This window comes from Trachypithecus francoisi, unplaced genomic scaffold, assembly GCF_009764315.1.
Source record: "Trachypithecus francoisi isolate TF-2019V2 unplaced genomic scaffold, Tfra_2.0 Lachesis_group2, whole genome shotgun sequence".
NCBI classification, from domain to species: Eukaryota; Metazoa; Chordata; class Mammalia; order Primates; family Cercopithecidae; genus Trachypithecus; species Trachypithecus francoisi.
Genome location: NW_022681465.1, coordinates 153347474 through 153367767, shown reverse-complemented (window position 1 = coordinate 153367767; position 20294 = coordinate 153347474). Strand labels below are relative to the sequence as shown.

Here is a 20294-nt window from a genome sequence, read left to right as displayed (position 1 = left end):
CCTAAAAACATTCCAGGATAAGAGGAACTCAGCCAAATAGGAACCCAGGAGCAGTTACTGAAGGAAGTGGGAAACAACTGTTGGACTTCAGTAAATCATAAATCTGTGTATAATAGAGAAAAATAGTCATCATGGTTACAGAAGGAGCAAGATTGAAATAAAGTCATAATGGGATTTTTTCCTAAATGAAACTTCATTTAACAATTTTTATGTAAGGAAAGATCATCCATTGTGGAGTAAAGGTAGAGCCATCCTAAAAGACTGAAAAAGTTGTCTGTCATGTACAGATGTCTAATCTGTTCATCTGACACAGGGGGGCTGTGAGCCATTTCCTCAACAGCTCAGATTTGAGCTTGGGTTTTCCTGAAACCAGCAAAACCCAAGGCCGATTGTTTGCATGTTTTCTGAAACCTGCTCTTCTGCAAGGTCCAAACTTCCACACAGTAGGCATAGATGGTATGAAAGAGGGCTACCTGATCTCACGTAAGTGGTTGTGGTGTCAGTCTTAGCCTACCTCTTTGAATAGCTGGAATCAGAGACATTTTAGTTGCTAATACAAGTAACTGTGGTAGCAAAGATAATAATTTATTTTCCTAACAAATCCAGAGATACTTCTCACTGTTCTACAAAGTCTTGGTTCTGCTGGGTTCTCTGTGGAAGTGAACTGCTCCAAGTGTTTTCCTTTTCCTTTTCTTTTTATTTGTTTATTTTTTTGAGACAGAGTCTCACTCTGTTGTCCAGACTGGAGTGCAGTGGCACCATCTCATCTCACTTCAACCTCCGCCTCCCGGTTTCAAGCAATTCTCATGCCTCAGCCTCCCAAGTAGCTGGAATTACAGGTGCACGCCACCAGGCTGGGCCAATTTTTGTATTTTTAGTAGAGGCATGGTTTCACTATGTGGCCAGGGGCTGGTATTACAAGCATGAGCCACCACACCTGGCCTCTTTCTTTTTTTGGGACAGGGTCTTGCAGTCATGGCTTGCCGCAGCTTCAACCTTCTGGGCTCGAGCTATTCTCCCAACTCGGCCTTCCAATTAGCTGGGACTATAGGTGCGTGCCACCACACCCAGCCAACTAAAAATTTTTTAATGTATAGAGATGGGGTCTTGCTATGTAGCCCAGACTGGTCACAAACTCATAGCCTCAAGTGATTCTCTTGCCTTGGACTGGGAGCCACTGCACCCACTCAGAGTGTTTCTTATTCTAACCTCAGGATCTTCTTTAGACTCACTGTTAATTGTTACCTCATTCTAGAGCCCCAGATTTTCCACAGAGGCATTTAGGAAGCTCCTCTCCTCGCCCTCTCCTTTCATTGTAGTCAGGCCTGACACTAGTATGTGAGGTTAGCCTCTCATGTTGCATTTGCACATTTGTCATTGTTAGAAGTGAGTAGCCCTGTCCCTGGGGGGTGAATTGAAGCTCATTCATCTGGAGAAGACTGTTAGTGACAGGCATTCCTTCCTCCTCCCGGGCCTCCTGAAATAGGCAGTGTGCTCTTATAGAACATTACTGCTTCAGCAGTACACCAGAAATATTTTAAAGTAATGTTTTAAAATAAAGAACAAGTCTTCCATAACCTTTGTTTTGTTAGTGTTTGTAATCATGAAACAGAAAAGATGGTTTAAATAAATCAGCCATTTCAGCCTTAGCCACACACTACCCTCATTTGTCTGATGTAGAGAGTACTTATATAATCTTTTGCTTCTTTTTTTAAAATCTTTTGCTTCTTAATTTAAATATTTTTCTGAGTTTTAAGGATTCATAAGATTGAGAATATAGATTGAAATAAGATTGTGCTGGTAGTGACTGTCCTGGATCCAACATTCAACTGGCCTCCTAAATGATGGGAATAGGCAGGGTGCTGGGCACTTCACCAGGGATCTTTGTTAGTCCCAAAACGCTAATTTTTTCAGTGATCATCATCAGATTTTATGTTTGTTGTTCAAAATGTCATCTTAAGACAGTGAAGCAATAGAAGTTGTAGATTACTCTTCATGAACACATCTAATTCAAGCTTTCTCCTTCAGTGAATATTTGTTTCCTTTTTTTTAAGTCATATATTTTACAAAATTTATCTTAGGTCGTATTTTTCAGTGATTTTTTAAGCAAATAAATAGAAATCCCCAGTCATCTCTGTAGATTGTCATCCTGAAAAGAAATGTCTCTTTGCTTGGGTCCGGGTGACAGAGAAGGTGGAACTGTAAACGTCAGGAAGTATAAGTGTTGCTTCTTTATGGGACTTTGAAGGACTCATAAACATCAGAGATCTGACTTTCCAGTTCCCTTACATTTTTATGTTTAAATTGCATGTTAACTTCTTTTGTTTCTCCTTGTGTTTGGGCATTACAGGATTCTGATAGTTAGCAGTCTTACAGAAAGCTGATAATCCTTAACTGTGACACTACAAACAACTGCCATAATAGTGTATAATTTTTCTGATGTGTTTATGTGCTTAAGTTGGGTGGAGGAGTAAAAATCAAAGGTTATTGCCATTGCCCTTGTTTACTCTAGCATTTACATTCCCGGAAAGGGCCTCTGATATTCAACTGCCTACTCCTTTATCATTCATAACTCAGTTTGCAGCTGGGGTGAAGATGTGTCTCAGTACCATGTATTCAGTTGGGCCCAGATACTGCTGATGGAATTGGCTAGCCTGTTCATTTAGAAATACGGATAAACGATCACAGCCTTAGCAGTCTCTACATAGTAACATTACAGAGCTTCAGCAAAGGAAGTATGATGCAACCTGAAGGATTGTTCCTAGCTGCGTGAGCTGTATCATTGAGATGGCTGGACAGGAAGGTAAAGATTTCGGTTCAAATTAAGCCGCATCAGCCAGGAGAGATTCAAGCTGTCAGTGTTTTTGAGAAACCAGTTGAAGGGCAGTTTTGCTCTTAACTATGAAACATAACCAGTTGCCTTTTCCACTTTTGATCATGATTGATCAAATCATGATCAATCATGATTTGGTCCATCCTGATGTTGTCTTCCTGTTATTTTTTTTTTATTTGAAAAATTGCCTGGTGTTCAAATAAAATTCATCTTGCCTTAAGATAAGCATCTATTCCCTGTCAAATGAGAATAGCACCTTAGAGTTTTTTATTTCCTTCCTTCAAGAACACTGGAAAACACATTTTTATCTCAGGATAACAACAGTTCTTCCTTGATGCCCTTGATTCCTCAGCTTTTCTCACCTTATTTCCCATACTAGAAGAACCCTTTTCTGAAGTTACTGTTCAGGCGGGTTAGAGGCCATGCAAAGCCTGTGAGTTACACGCCCTGGGATCTTTTTGATGTATGTTATGAGTCTGTATAGTTTGCTTTGTACAGAGTTAAAAATGTGTCCTCATCTAAGTAAATAATGAGGCTATGAGAAGGAAGGCACCCTTGGCGCTCTTGTCATCTGTTCCAGAATGGTCAGAGGTAGGGCCAGGTATGTGTGTTTTCCTTAGTAGTTAAAAGAGAAAAATCTTTAAAGATTATTTTTTATGTTTATAGGTTGCCAACTTGGCCTGTTCCATCTCAAATAATGAAGAAGGTGTAAAGCTTGTTCGAATGTCTGCAAGTCAGTTGGAAGCCCTCTGTCCTCAGGTAAAGTACAGCTGACACTGGTGACAGCATAACCACATTGAATTTTGATTAGAGTGGAGAGGAGGTTTATTTTGTTAAGTTTGTTTTGTCTAGGATTTTAGATGGAAGTCTTGGGAACAAATCACTGACACAGGACCCACAGAGTTTGGAATATTTTTTGTTTAACATTAAGTGACATTTGCATGGGAGATTACATGTTACTCCTTGCCCTTCGTTGAAAATGCATAGTGGGCTGGGCACAGTGGCTCATGCCTGTAATCCCAGCACTTTGGGATCCCAAAGTAGGTGGGTCATTTGAGCCCAGGAGTCTGAGACCAGCCTGGGCAACATAGCAAAACCCCATCTCTTAAAAAAAAAAATACATACATACATACATACAAAAGTTAGCCCGACATGATGGCGTGCATCTGTAGTCCCAGCCACTCAGGAGGTACAGTGGGAGGCTGGCTTGAGCCTGAGAGGTGAAGGTTGCAGTGAGCCGAGATCACGCCACTGCACTCCAGCCTTGGTGACAGAGTGAGACCTTGTCTTGGGGGGTGGGGGAATGTATGGTGCCCTCCATTGCTGGAAAATACAGGGTGGCAGTGACCACAGTCTCTTTGAGGGTGAGTTTACACCCTCCTTGAGGGAGGGCCATCTGTGACATCTGACCATCCTGGAACCATGAGAGTTACCCCACACTATTTACCTATATTCATTTTAATGGCCAGTATTTCGGTCTTTGTGTTGGAGGAAACCAAATTCACAAGCTAGTGTCTTTATTCTGTAGTGTCATATAACAGCCTTACGGTGCAGATAGTAACTTAATTTGGCCAGCTTCTGAAATGAAAGCTCAAGAACTTGTCTCCATTTATAGTGGTATATTGGAAGGCTGGTGATGAAGCTGCATTACGCATCTGGCGCTCTAGAAAGGCTCTGAAGCACACGTGGCAACGAATGCTTTTTAATAAAGTGCCCATTGTGTTGCCTGCCTCCTGTGAGGAGAGCTGAGTCCGTTTGTCTGGGCTGACGCTCCGTGTCATTCCAGGGGTTTCTAAGGAGTATAAGTGATGGTTCAGTAGAAGAGGTTGCCTTTCCACTTTCCCATGTATAAATTGCTCATGGCATACTCTGAGGACTTACCTCTCTTTATGGGTCCTGCCAGAAGGGAGTGGTCACATAGAAAGGAGTGTAAGCAGAGGGACTGGAGTAATGAAATAGAGGTCATAGGAATGAAGTTTCTGTGTTATGTCTGCGACAAATTTTAAAATATTCTGTGACCATTATTTGGCTTTTTCATATAAATAATCCCTGACATTCAAGGTAGGCAACCAAAATAAGTAAAACCTCTCTTGGTGGTTATTCATCTGGCATTCTCATTGGTACATAGGTTAGCAGGGCATTTGTTCTAACACCTAACCATGTGGATTAATTTGCCAATGAGAGTTGCTCTGCCTTAATATTACTGTGATGGACACATTGTGAATTCATACCATCTGATGGACATTTTCCCAACGTTAGTCCAGTCTTGAAATCTGCCAGTCATTGACAGCTGCATAGATATTTGCAATGAATCCAATCACCACATCCAGAAGGATCTTGGATGGCCAAGTTGTATGAGACAGATTTGAATTTGGATTCTTTCTTCAAGTTTGTTTGCCATTTACCCTATCAGCACTTTGTTTTTAATGCCTTTGGTTTTCCATTTGGTCTTGAAATGCTTGAAAAGTGACAATGCTTTCACAAATATGTGGAAACAGATGGTAGCATACACTGATCACACCTACCAAGAGTATTTATATAAATGATCTTAAAACCCAGGAAAAAAAATCACATGGAGAGTCTAGTAGATCCTAATGAAAATGATGGTGTGCATAACTTGTGTGGCTAAGCCATGTCACATGGGTTTGAGTTAGCTGTCAGAAAGCATCGTGTCTTCCTCTCCCTTGCAGTTTCATTTTTCCTACTAAAACAGATCTCAAGAAGAATAGGCTTTAGGCAGACGGTGCCCAGACCACACTTGGTACTGGGTATGTGTCCTGAAAAAAACTGTGTTTTTTCAAGTGTGATTATTCTTCAGATTATCACCTGGGCTCATTGCTACCCTTGCTCGCAAACTGCTATGCACACAGGACTGGGCAGGTTCAGTAGTGGCAAATAAAGTAGGTGTTTACAGACATGGTCACAGCAAACTGGGCATCATGTGCTTGAATTTCAGTAGGCAGCTTTGACTCCACCCCAGCCCCATTATTGCCAGATCCTTTCCTCCTCCCTCTTGTTTCTTCTTCTTTCTTCCTTTTTTTTTTTTTTTTTTTAATTGAGATGGAGTCTCACTCTGTCACCCAGGCTAGAGTGCAATAGCATGATCTCTGCTCACTGCAGCCTCTGCCTCCCGGGTTCAAGTGATTCTCCTGCTGCAGCCTCCCAAATAGCTGGGATTATAGGCATGTGCCACCATGCCCGGCTAATTTTTGTATTTTTGGTAGAGATGAGGTTTCACCATGTTGGCCAGGCAGGTCTCGAACTCCTGGCCTCAAATGATGCCTGCCTTGGCCTCCCAGAGTGCTGGGATTACAGGCCTAAGCCACCATGCCCGGCCCCCTTCATTATTTTAAACAAAAATTCTGCAATTCAGATGTTTTGTCATGTCTCAATTTTAAACAATTGGTAACTAATTTAAAGTTGTTAAAATCTTTGAGGAGGATAACTCAAACTCTTCTATGCGCTGCCTCTGGCCTGCTATGGCCCATGTGTTTCATGCTGAGAGGCTCTCTCCTTCAAGGAAGCGAAGGAGTGTTCCTCGGAGGAAGAGGGCCTTAATTGTGGAGACCTCGGCCTCCTCTCCAGTTTGATGTGGGCAGTGATCACAAGCACCAGAGATCCTGATTTCAAGGTATTCCCTTCCAAGGTCTAGGCAAGTTAATCAACACGTTAGGTAACTAACTAGGGTAGTCAGTTAATTCACTGGAAGCTGAATTTGGTGTTTTAATATGCCGCAGCATATAGCCAAACATTTATTATTTTAAAGGGTGCGTTTCTTTATAGTAAGGCTACTGTTGACCTTTCTTCACAGTGTGGAAGAGGTGCTCAGTGTTTCCAGGATGTGTTTTAGTGTTTTATGTCTCATGCCTAGGCTGCTGTACATAGGCAGCACGACAGTTTGGAGTTGGCTCCTATACGCTATTTTTAGTTTCTGGTGGAGAGAAATGACAGGTGAGACCATTAGAGTTTTCGCCCCCCACCAACCCCCCCCTTTTTTTCTTCGAGACAGAGTCTCACTCTGTCACCCAGGCTGGAGTGCAGTAGCATAATCTCGGCTCACTGCAACCTCCGCTTCCAGGGTTCAAGCAATTATCCTGTCCCAGCCTCCCAAGTAGCTGGGACTACAGGTGCCTGCCACCACGCCTGGCTAATTTTTGTATTCTTAGTAGAGATGGGGTTTCACCTTGTTGGTCAGGCTGGTCTTGAACTCCTGACCTCAGGTGATCCACCTGCCTCGGCCTCCCAAAGTGCTGGGACTACAGGTGTGAGTCACCGTGCCTGGCCTTTCATCCCCATTTTGAAGTTTGTCCTATAGCAAATTAACTTTCGAGAGACAGAAAAATCCATTCTAAAGTATTCCCTTTTTAGCAGTTGAACAACTTTAACTCGAAATATTTGAGATAGTAAAGTTGAGTTCAGGCTCTGTGCTCACATCTGTAATCCCAGCATTTTCAGAGGTCAAGGTGGGAGGATCATTTGAAGCCAGTATTTGAAGACCAGCCTGGGCAACAGAGCAAGACCCCATCTCCAAAAATAAAAGAAGTGGCTGGGCATGATGGCGTGCACTTGTAGTCCCAGCTACTCAGGAGGCTGAAGCAGGAGGATCGCTTGAGCACAGGAGTTCCAGGCTGCAGTGGGCTTGTGATTACACCACTGCACTCCAGCCTGGGCAACAGATTATGTCCCCTCCTCTAAATATAAAATCGAGTTGAGGAATACGTAACCTAAAAGTGGCTGTATTTTGTTGGGAGAAGGAACCCACATTTTTTGGCGATTTGTTATCATTAAGAAAAGAGGTAGGTTGGCTGTCTGTCTGCATTGCCTTCTACTTGATGGCTACTCTCTCTTACTCTTTTCTCTGGAAAGGGACCTGTCTCCATCCAAGCAGAGTGCCCCGGCCTCACAAACTTTTACAAGGAAGCAGTTTACAGCCTGGTTTGGGAAGGGACCAAAATCTGTACCCTATGTTTCGCTTGTGGATGTGCCCAAGTTTTAGTCTATAGTAGCTGCTTTAAATATTTTAATTTTTAAATTCAAAACCATTTGGTGTGCTGGCCAGGAAGAAAAAACAAAAACAAAAAAATCCCAAACCTTACAAACAGCAGCAGGTTTCTGACATTTTGAGTCTTTAAAATCAGAGGAGGGCATTGTGGAGATTATCTCACTTGATATTTTTTCTTAGTTCATTATGCAAGAATGAGCATTACACATACGTATTAACATTAAGTTAATATAAATCTGGCACTTAAATAATTTATAATGCCTGGTTTAATGCATGGCTTTTCTTGGAAATCTATACAAGGGATGAATTAAGTATATGAAGCTTCTACTTATCTACATTTCTTTTTTCTTTCATTTTTTTTTTTTTAAGAGACAAATTTTCACTCTATTACCCAGGCTAGAGTGCAGTGGGGCCATCATGACTCACTGCAGCCTTGACCTGCTAGGCTTAAGCAGTTTTTGCATCTCAGCCTCTGAGTAGCTGGGACCACAGGTAGACTCCACCACACTTGGCTAATTTAAAAAATTTTTTGTTTGCCCAGGCTGGTCTCAAACTCCTGAGGTCAGGTGATCCTCCCTCCTGAGCCTCCCAAAGTGCTGGGATTACAGCTGTGAGCCACTGTGCCTGGTCTCTTTTTTTCTTTTGGTGCTTCTCACTCACTAAATTGAGAAGTTACTTTTGAAATTGTTCATTTTTCCTTCTGCCTCCTTAGATTTATCTTCCATATTTCTTTTTCTGTCATTGTGCTTATGGGAACCCTGATCATATTTGTGGCTGACATGCCTGACACACATCAAATAAGCATAAACCCAGGCTGGCCTGGCCTCTAGCTGGTGGGGAAATACATGGCCCTTAAAGGAGCACCCCATACATACAGGACGGGGCAGACCTGTGGCCTCAGCTGTCACTTAACCTATTATTTCACAATCATGGGACCATCTGTCTTTGAATCACTTCACTTTTCCACTTTGGTATTCTCTAATCTGGTTTTTTACAAAGCAGTTTCACAGAGAGCTCAAGGGAGATGCTTCTCACTAAAAGCTTCTCTAAGCATTTTCTGTATCCTCCCATCTCCACCCTCCTGTGCCTCCCACCCCTCCTTGACTGAGGTCTGCAGGTGTAACAGCCCCCCAGAGGTGTTGTGCTCTCTTCATAAGGCTTGCATATTGATACTGGTCTGTTGCTTTGGTTTTTTGTAATGTCTGATTTCAGTATCTTAAAATTGGAAAGTGTTTCCTACTTTTCCTGGAAAAATCTATGTATATTTGGTATTAGTTCTTTGTATGTTTGGGAGAATTTATCAGTGAAGCTGGTAACTGGTAAACTCTAGCTGGGCCTGGAATTTGCTTTGTGGGAAGGTTTTTAATGGTGAGTTCAGTTTCTTTGATAGACCTAGGGATATTTAGGGTTTTTTTTATTCTTGAGTGAGCTTTGATAATTTGTCTTTCATTAATTTTCTACTCTTTATTTTCTTCCTTCTGCTTGCTTTGGGTTTAATTTGCTCCTTTTCTAGTTTTAAAATTGGAAGCTTTAACTCATTGCCTTGAGACCTTCCTTCCTCCTTTCTTTTTTTTTTTTTTTGAGACGGAGTCTTGCTCTGTCGCCGGGGCTGGAGTGCAGTGGCCGGATCTCAGCTCACTGCAAGCTCCGCCTCCCGGGTTCATGCCATTCTCCTGCCTCAGCCTCCCGAGTAGCTGGGACTACAGACGCCCGCACCTCGCCCGGCTAGTTTTTTGTATTTTTTAGTAGAGACGGGGTTTCACAGTGTTCGCCAGGATGGTCTCGATCTCCTGACCTCGTGATCCGCCCGTCTCGGCCTCCAAAGTGCTGGGATTACAGGCTTGAGCCACCGCGCCCGGCCTCCTTCCTCCTTTTCTAAGGTAACATTTAAACATTTTAATACTATAAATTTCCCTCGAAGCACTGTTTTAGCTGCCCCACAAATTTTGATTTTGATGTGTTAAATATTATGGTTAGGATGAGCAGGAAGGACTCACTGAGAAAGTGATGTATAAACAAAGACCTGAAGGAAATGACAGAGCAAACCATGGAGGATGTCTCAGGGGAGAGAGCTCCAGGAAGAGGGAACAGCAAGTGCAAAAGCTTGGAGGAAGGAGATCAGATACCTAAAACAAGTTTAGGGGTTGCAGGGCCTTTGGAGGCCTTGGTTGTAGGCCTTTGGCTTTTGAGATGGGAAACCATTGAAGGGCTTTGAGTAGAAGAGTGACATGATCTTACTTAGGTTATAACGATCTCGGCCAGGCGCAGTGCCTCACGCCTATAATCCCAGCACTTCGGGAGGCCAAGACACAAGGACCACTTGAGCCCAGGAGGTCTAGAACAGCCTGAGCAACATAGTGAGACCCTGTATCTATAAAAATTAAAAAATTGCCAGGCAGAGTGGTGCAAGGCTATAGTCCCGGCTACATGGAAAACCGAGGTGGGAGGATTGCTTGAGTCCAGAGGTTGAGGGTATAGTGAGCCATGATTGTGGTCCTGCTGCACTCCAGCCTGGGTGACAGAGTGAGACCCTGTCTCAAAAACAAAAAACCAAGATCTCTCTAACTTCTGTGAAGAGGGATAGACACAGAGAGGCTCTTTAGGAAATTGCAGTACACAGAATAATGGTCTCCCAAACATGTCAATTTCCTAATTCCCTAAACCCAGGAATATATTACCTCACATGGCAAAGGGGACTCTTCAGGGATGAATAAATTAAGGCTCTTTAGATGGAAAGATTATCCTAGATTATCCCAGTGGACCCCCCAATATAATCATAAGTGTCTTTATATGAGGGAGGCAGGGGCATCAGAGGCAGGGAAGAAAATACAGTGGAGGAAGCAGAGGCCACAAGTCAAGGAATGTGGGCATCCTCAGGAATTTGCAGAAGTCAGGGGCTGGCTTTTTCCCTACAACCTCCAGGAGGAACACAGATCTGATGATAATGTTGTTGATTTTAGCTCTGTAAGACCCATTTCAGAATTCTGACCTCCAGAAACTGTAAGATAATAGATTTGTGTTGTTTCAAGCCACTAAATTTGTGGTAATTTATTACAGAAGCATTAGACTAAAACAGATGATATTGAACTAATCCAGGCCAAGAGTACAGTGGATATGGTGAGCACTGGTTCGAGTCTGGATATATTTTGAAGGTGAAATTTACTGAAGGATTAGATGTGAGGTGAGAGAGAAAAAGAGTCAGGGAATATAACACAGTTTTGAGCCTAAGCAGCTGAAGGATGGAGTTCCCATTTATTTTGATAAGGAAAGATGGTTTGGGGAAAGAGATCTAAGTTTTGGATATGTTAATTTTGAGGTGCCTATTAGACATGCAAGATGCATGTCATGTTGAGGGAAGAAGTCTGAACAGGATGTGTAAATGTGAGACATCACCAAGGGAGTGAGTCTCCCTGAAGGAAAGGTCTGAGTGGAACTGGGGTCCCTAACATTGAGAGTTTCAGGAGGTGAGCAGTGGCCAGCATAAGAGCCTGAGGAAGCGCTCTCAGGACCAGAGCCCCAGAAGCTGGCAGTGTCTTAGAAACCAAGTGAAAGAAGAAAAAAAAAAAGGGGGGGTTTCTGGGAAAAGATTAGATGAGATTGCCCAGGGGTGGGAAGAGTAGAAAGAGGAGAGAAGGCAGCATAGAACTGAGCTTTGAGGAAATCCCAACAGCATAGAAGAAGACGAGACAGCAAAGGAGACAAAGACAAAATAGCCAGAATGATGGAAACAAAACGGAAATAGTGTTTGAGAAAATCCAACATCCAATCCTGAAAGAACACTTTACAAACTAGGAATAGGAGAGAACTTCCTTAGCCTGATAAAGAATCTCCATGAACAATCGGTAGCTAACATTATACTTAATGGTAAAGACTGAATGCTTTCCCTGTATGATCAGAAATAGGACAAGGACGTCCACCCTTGCCACCCTTATGTCACACTGTACTGGGGCTCAAGCCAACAATAGCATTTTAAAAGTTAACGATCAGTACAGTGATCATGCCTAGTTGGGGGCTCCTTGCAAATTTAATAGTAACATTAATTTTTGTTTTTAAAGTTATAAATAAGAGTAAACTCCCCCCCTACCCAACAGCTGTTTTCTCATCATTTATACTTTACCTTAAGTGGTCCATTCCTGTCCCTGTTTTTCTACTGCTGTTTTGGTGTTTTCCTTATTGATTTACGTAATATTGTATATTTAATCTGTAATATATATTTAAATACAGACATACATAATTGTATTTATAGGTTGACTTCTCCCATTGTTATTTTGAAGTAGAATTTTCTAAGACATAAATATTGTGACTAATGGTGACTTAGTACATATGGCAACTTAGTATATAACCGAAGTGACTTTTTTTAAACTTTCAGTTTCGTTTTTTTTTAACTTCCATTTTTTTTTTTTTTTAAACTTTCATTCAATTTCGTTGAAACTGATTGTTTCTTTACAGATTTAACCTTTACATATTTCATATGAATTGCTTTGTGGGAGATCTGACACTCCCTTCATTTTGTATTCTGTTTTTTTCCTGGCATATAGAAAAGCTGTTGGTTTTTACTATTTTACATTGTCTTTAGTTATATTAATGAACTTTTATTCTAAGAGTTTTTTCAGGCCAGGTACTGTGGCTTACGCCACTAATCCCAGCACTTTGGGAGGCCAAACCGGGTGGACCACCTGAGGTCGGGAGTTCCAGACCAGCCTGAGCAATATGGTGAAACCCCATCTCTACTAAAAATACATAAATTAGCCAGGTGTGGTGGCACACACCTGTAATCCCAGCTACTCAGGAGGCAGAAGCGGGAGACTCGCTTGAACCTGGGAGGCGGAGGTTGTAGTGAGCTATCATGCCACTGCACTCTAGCCTGAGCGACAGAGGGAGACCCTGTCTCCAAAAAAAATAATAATAATAATTTATATACTTCAATTTTCTGTGTAATTTGCATTGGAATGTGTGATTTTTCTCATTTTTCTAACAGCTTTTCCTATTATTTTCATTTCTTACCTTATTTCATTGGCTAGAAAGTCCATTATATTATTTAACCAGTGGTGACAGTAAGTATTCCACTTAATAACGTCTTGATTTTTTAAGGTAAATGATTTTATAGTTTCACAACTCAGTGTCGTGTTGGATGATTAAAGTAGTATGTTAAGGACATAGCTATATATATTTTTAAAAGGTGACAGGGTCTCACTGTTACTCAGGCTGGAGTGCAGTGGCATGATCATGGCTTACTGCAGCCTTGGCCCTCTGGGTTTAGGCAGTCTCCCCACCTCAGCCTCCCAGAGTGCTGGGATTACAGGCATGAGCCACTGTGCTCAGCCAGGACACCTCTTTCTATTCCAAATTCAGTAAGAGTAATCAGAAATGAGTATTTAATATTATCAGCTGTCTTTTGTACACAATGCTGTAATCAAAATGAGAAAACCTTAGGCAAGGTGCTTCCCCTCATTATACTGTATGCGATATATTACAAAGATTTCCCTTTGTAGTGGAAAATACTTAAAACATATAATTAATTCCCTGCCCATGTTTACTTGGCTCTCTTAGGAAACATTTTCACTAGCCAGATATTCTTACAGTGCATAGCTCCACTCTGAAACATGGATAACATTATTGAATTAGTAAGTTAATTAATGAAGAAAGTGGTCTTACAATGGTGAACACATCTAGTGGATAAGGAATGGCAGGAAGGAATAAGTCTCTTGGATGAAAATGTGGGCGACCACAGCATAACATGTGAGAAAAACAAGGATCTCTTCTTCCAAATTATTGCCTAAACCCAGGCACTTATGGAAGTGTTGGGCTATTAATAGTTCATAAACTGGGATTGCTCAGTTCCCTATGCCTGTGAATCTATAATTGATAGTCTGATAATCTACCAGTTCTAAGTGTTTAGGAGGGAAGAGGAATAGCGGCACCAATCTAGTGGGTCTGAGTCTTCTTTAGTCTGTTATCACTTCCAGCCTTTGAGGGCTAAGTTATAACATTCTTGAATACCCCTCCAGTAAATTGGGAATTACACCCATGATCCAAAGCATCTGAAAACTCACCCCAGACTCCTCCACTCAGGGCTGCCTCCACACTCCTGCCTCATCCAGGTCCAGCACTTTCCTCTTGTCTTTGCCTCCTTCCCAAGTTGAATGATTATAAACACATTTACTGGGCTGGGCACGGTGGCTCATGCCTGTAATGCTAGCATTTTGGGAGGCCAAGGCAGGCGGATCACGAGGTCAGGAGATCGAGACCATCCTAGCTAACACAGTGAAACCCTGTCTCTACTAAAATTACAAAAAACTAGCCAGGTGTGGTGGCACGCGCCTGTAGTCCCAGCTACTCGGGAGGCTGAGGCAGGAGAATCACTTGAACCTGGGAGGTGGAGGTTGCAGTGAGCCGAGATGACACCACTGCACTCCAGCCTGGGCGACAGAGGGAGACTCCGTCTCAAAAAAATAAAATAAACACATTTACTTCTAATAACCCATAAGCACCTTGTACCTAAGAATCCTACTAATTATTCTCTCAGCCCATTTTCATGCTACTCTCATTATTCACTTACTCAATGAATACAGCTGAAGGATCAGAATAGACATCTTTTCAAAGAATATAAATAAACGGACAATAAGCATATGAAACAATACCTGTCATCATCAGCCATCAGGGTGATCATTTCAGATCTACTAGCATATCTAGAATTAACCAAAAAGGGGGAAAATAACAAGTGTTAGTGAAGATGTAGGGCATGGTAACCCTCATACACACTGGTGGGATGTAAAATGGTGCAGCCACTTTGGAAAAAGGTAAAGCGGCTTCTCAAAAGGTTCAACACAAAGTTTACTATATTTCCCAGCAGTTCTACTCCATTCCCAGAGAAATAAAAACACAGAAACGTGTATGAGCGTTCATAGCAACATTATTCATAACAGAGTGGCAATAATTCAAATGTTCATTAACTAATGAATGGCTAAATAAAACGTGGCATGGTCATATAACAGAATCTTACTCATCAACAAAAAGGAGCAAAGTACTGATACATGCTACACATCAATGAACTTTTTTTTTTTTTTTTTTTTTTTTAAAGAGTCTCGCTCTGTCGCCCGGCTGGAGTGCAGTGGCCGGATCTCAGCTCACTGCAAGCTCCGCCGCCCGGCTTACGCCATTCTCCTGTCTCAGCCTCCGGAGTAGCTGGGACTACAGGTGCCCGCCACCTCGCCTGGCTTTTTTTTTTTTTTTTGTATTTTTTAGTAGAGACAGGGTTTCACTGTGTTAGCCAGGATGGTCTCGATCTCCTGACCTCGTGATCCGCCCGTCTCAGCCTCCCAAAGTGCTGAGATTACAGGCTTGAGCCACTGCGCCCGGCCATCAATGAACTTTTAAAACATTATATTAGGCTGGGAGCAGTGGCTCATGCCTGTAATCCCAGCACTTTGGGAGGAGGTGGTCAGGAGTTTGAGACCAGTGTGGCCAGCATGGCGAAAAAATAAAATATGAAAATACAAAAATTTGCCTGGCGTGGTGGTGCACACCTGTAATCCCAGCTACTTGGGAGGCTGAGACACAGGAATCACTTGAGCCTGGGAGGGGGGAGGTTGCAGTGAGCTGAGATCGCACCACTGCATTCCAGCCTGGGTGACAGAGCAAGACTCAGTCTCTAAAAGAAACACACACAAAGCAAGTTACAGAAGTCCACATGTTATATATGATTCCATTTATCTGAAATGTCCACAATAGACAGATCCATAGAGATAGAAAGTAAATTAGTGGTTGCAAAAAAAAAAGGGGGGGGGGAGGAGTAAGGAGAGTTATGGGAAATGGCTGCTAATGGATATGGATGGGGTTTCTTTTTGGAGTGATGAAAATGTTCTAAAACTGAATGTGGTGAATGTTGCACAACTGCAAATATACTTTAAAAACAATGAAATTGTGTCCTTTAAATGGGTGAATTGTAGATAGGTGAATTTTACCTCAATAAAGCTGTTTTTTGTCTTTTGGTTTTTTTGGAGACAGAGTCTTCCTATGTTTGCCCAGGCTGGTCTTGAACTCCTGGGCTCAAGCAATCCTCCTGCCTCAGCCTCCCAAAGTGTTGGGATTACGAGCTTGAGCCACCATGCCCAGCTTGTCTTTTTGAGGTGGAGTCTCACTGTGTTGCCCAAGCTGGAGTGCAGTGGTGGGATCACAGCTCACTGTACCCTTTACCTCCTGGGCTCAAGCAGTGTTCCCACTTTGGCCTGTCAAGTAGCTGGGACTACAGGTGTGTGCCGCCATGCCCAGCTCATTTTCTTTATTGTTTGTAGAGATGGGGTCTCACTATGTTATCCAGGCTTTAAAATTAATATTTATTTTATTTTTTAAATTTTATTTATTTATTTTTTGAGATAGAGTTTTACTCTTGTTGCCCAGGCTGGAGTGCAATGGCGTAATCTCCGCTCACCGCAGCCTCCACCTCTCAGGTTCAAGCGATTCTTCTGCCTCAGCCTCCTGAGTAGCTGGGATTACAGGTGTGCGCCACCACACCTGGCCAATTTTGTATTTTTAGTAGAGGTGGGATTTCACCATGTTGGTCAGGCTGGTCTTGAACTCCTGACCTCAGGTGATCTGACCACCTTGGCCTCCCAAAGTGCTGGGATTATAGGTGTGAGCCACCGCACCTGGCCTAAAATTATTTTTAAACCTTAATAGATTATACATTTTTTGAGCAGTTTTTTGTCATATCCTTCCATTAAAAAGAAAATGAAAAATACTTTTTCTTAGATACAAGGTATTTTTCATGAATACATTTTGATAATGTATCGAGAACCTGAAATGCCACATTTTCATCACAAGATATTTGTGGTAACCAGAACAACCCAGACATCCTACAGTAGGAGAAAAACAGTGTGTCCATAACATAGAATAATAAACTTAGTGTTTTAAACATATATCTAATGATATGGAGACGTATTTACAATAAGAATCAGGATAGTCCATTTTAAGTGGCATATAATTCTAATTGTGTATTTTTTGATGTGGCTATGTATGTGTCTATATGAGGAGTAAAAAGCCTAGAATTTAGTGTCACTGAAAATGGTAGACTTGCCACCATGAATGAAACCAGTACAGTTATTTTTTATTTGTTTTATCATTGTCCATAGTTTGCAAATAAAATATATATTACTTCAACCTCACCATATAAAACCTGTAGTTTAACACTCTTCCCCCGTCTTTGTGATAGTTAGGATAGAGCATGTGGTGTGATGTCTCCTAGTGAAATGCATGTACGACAAAGCCATGACTCTGAAAAAGAGTAAACAATGAAGTTTAATATCTTTTGCAGGTTATTAATGCTGCATTGGCTTTAGCAGCAAAACCACAGAGTAAACTGGCCCAAGAGAACATGGATCTTTTTAAAGAACAGTGGGAAAAACAAGTCCGTGTTCTCACAGATGCTGTCGATGACATTACTTCCATTGATGACTTCTTGGCTGTCTCAGGTAATGAGCTGGTTCCCCAGAGAAGTATGTGAAGATGTTCATAATTACTTTTGTCTAAGTTGTATTAATGGGCAAACACTCCTGCGTCTTGGCGGGTAAATTATTCTAACAATAATATTGTGCTGATTTTCATTTTAATGTTTAAAAAGCCATCAGCTACAGAGTTTTCAAGTGACAGCTTCTCAGCTACTGGGAAGTAGCTGGGGTTGGAGATGTTTCCCTTGATAGGGCTGGTCTGAATCCTAGGAGCATGAGTTAGAAACCTGGCTGGCAAAGGCTTATCCCTGCTTGTATAGAGTGAGGTCTTTCTGCTGGGACCTGTAGAACACTGTGACCGTCCATCATCCCTCTTGCTGCCATTGTGTTTAGAAAAAAACATTGATCTGTGTCTTGGTGGAGACTGTGGTTATTTGTTATGAGCCTATGAAACTTAGGAGAAGAAGGGATTCTCAACACCATCACCTTTAGTTTCTTTTTAAAAATAATTTCTTCCCTTCTTGGAAAGCCTCTCTTCTGTCTCTCAGAGATGATCGCAGTCATAGTTTATCTGCCTACTTTTCCAAAGACAGAATGTCTGTATGATGCACAGATAGAAAACAGAGAGGAAATATTTAAGTGCCATTTAATTATGAACTGGCAAAAAATAAATCTGGGTAATTCACCTCACAAAAACAGTTGATTTCATTATATAAACATAAACTGGTAATGACTTAGTAAATTGCATTCATATAGAAAATGTCTGTCAAATGCAATTCAGTGTTTATCGCACAGAGATAAATTTCAATCCCATCTTCTTAGAGTTGAGTAACTATAAATGCATTCTCCATTTAACGGGGCCTCTGTTGCCCTTGGCTGCACGGCTTGCTCTCTGAAAGTGCCAGACTTCCTGAGGCCAGTGGCTGTGGGGAGAATCAGTGGCTAAGTTTTTGTAGGGCCGAAACTACCTGTCACCCCAGGGAACCACAGGCTAGAACGTGGCAGTAGGGCTCGAAACAGGAGCGGGGCTTAAGTACATGCACAGCACAGCCCTCCAGCAGTGACCTATATAAGGGTGACTGTGTTCTGCATACCAATGCCTCCCTGTCTTCACACTCTCTCCTTAGGACAGGTAGTCTTGGCTTAACTTGAGAAACTGAGGAGCAGGCAATCTGTAAACTGCAAAAAGTAGGGGGTAAACCATGTTGCTGTAGGACTGCCAAATTGCAGGTGTTGGTACTTTAAAACAAAAAACTCATTTGCAAGCACATCTTTGCAGGTGCCAAAAATGCAGCAATGACTTTTTTGGGAAATCTTGGCCTTCTGTTGTTTTTCCCAATGAAATACTGAATTATTCTTTTTCATCAGTTTAGAGAAAAACATTCCACCTTCACAGCACACTTTTAAGCAAACAACAAATTCTGAAATCTAAATGCAGAGCCCTCCTCCGGATAAATACTACATTCTTAAAGTTACTTTTTTGAGATTAGGTTGGGTATGTCTCAGGCTTGGTCTGAAGGGATTTTCAGTCCTCCTTATAGCAAAGTAAAATGTAACAGCATCAAATGTCCCTCATGCACCATTCGTCAAGTCAGTGAAGAAAAGGGATTGTGCAATAGCATTTAGTGGATTCTAGGCAATATCTTTAGGGCATATGACATAAAAGAATGGTAAAGAGAAATCAAATTCTTTTAACAGATACACTGTTGTCTGGTGAGTGTGTTCAGTTTTTATGCAAATGTATGAGAGGATAAGAGGGGATTGATTTGATGGAAAGGAGTTTAGACAGTTTCTATTTAGCAAATAAAATCATGGAACAATTCTTTCAGTCAAAGGTGGTGGTGTTTTTAGAGCATCTGAATCTTAGAAGTCTACCTGGTGTGTTCTTCTGATGTTGTGTCACAGCCTTGCTTAGGAATGTTAAGTAATTAAATCATTAATAGGGCAAGACATGTCTTCATAATTCCTCTGATTGATATAATATGCTTTCTGGGGGGAATAGATAAAGGATGGAGACAAGCAGATGCCTGGTCAGGTTTCTACTGGAGTGACCAGTTAATTTGCAGCATTCAGACTCCTTTATACTCTTACGTACATACCTCATCCATGGTAGCTTTAGCACTTTTTTTTTTTTTTTTTTTGAGATAGAGTTTTGCTCTTGTTGCCTAGGCTGGAGTGCAATGGCGGGATCTCGGCTCACCACAACCTCTGCCTCCTGGTGGTTCAAGCAATTCTCCTGCCTCAGCCCTCCTCCCGAGTAGCTGGGATTACAGGTGCTTGCCACCATGCCCTGCTAATTTTTTGTATTTTTAGTAGAGACAAGGTTTCACCACATTGGCCAGGCTGGTCTCGAACTCCTGACCTCAGGTGACCCACCCGCCTCAGCCTCCCAAAGTTCTGGGATTACAGGTGTGAGCCACCGCGCCCGGCCTAGCTTTAGCACTTTTTATTTCGGGGGACTAGAGATACTTCCCCATCTCACCTGACACACAGCCTAGGCAAGTGTCATCTGCAGCAGTCACGGGCAATATTTAGATGGGAAGGCACATCTTGGCCCTGACCTGACCCTGCCTCATTTGCCAATGTCCCCTGGCCCTAAAGCAATAGTGGTGCTTCGGTGGATCCATAGTGAGATGGGCTTGTTTTTGAGTAGGGGGCTGCCTGGCAAGTGCCCAGCACCGGATCTGGCTTTTGAGGTAGGTGGGCTTCGTAGCTTTTTACTAAATGAACAGCAGGGATGCACCCTGACTCCTTGGAGTGTTTGTTTTCTGCTGTCTCCTGGGGCTTGAGGCCCTTTGATACAGTGTGAGAGGTTTTATGTAGTATTTGCATTTGTGATTTTCCACCATCAAATTCTTTTTTGTTGTTGTTGTTTTTTTGAGACGGAGTCTTGCTCTGTCGCCCAGGCTGGAGTGCAGTGGCCAGATCTCAGCTCACTGCAAGCTCCGCCTCCCAGGTTTACGCCATTCTCCTGCCTCAGCCTCCCAAGTAGCTGGGACTACAAGCGCCCGCC

At 42.2% G+C, this 20294-nt stretch overlaps 1 protein-coding gene across 1 annotated transcript in view; it reads left to right on the top strand.

Annotated features, from left to right (window-relative positions):
- CTNNA1 (catenin alpha 1) overlaps nt 1-20294 on the top strand; it is a 179832-nt gene that overhangs the window by 145222 nt on the left and 14316 nt on the right. Inside the window, exons 10-11 of the mRNA XM_033181077.1 lie at nt 3500-3592; nt 17149-17305. Of these exons, the coding sequence (XP_033036968.1) occupies nt 3500-3592; nt 17149-17305 (250 nt within the window). The remainder of the gene's footprint in view (nt 1-3499; nt 3593-17148; nt 17306-20294) is intronic.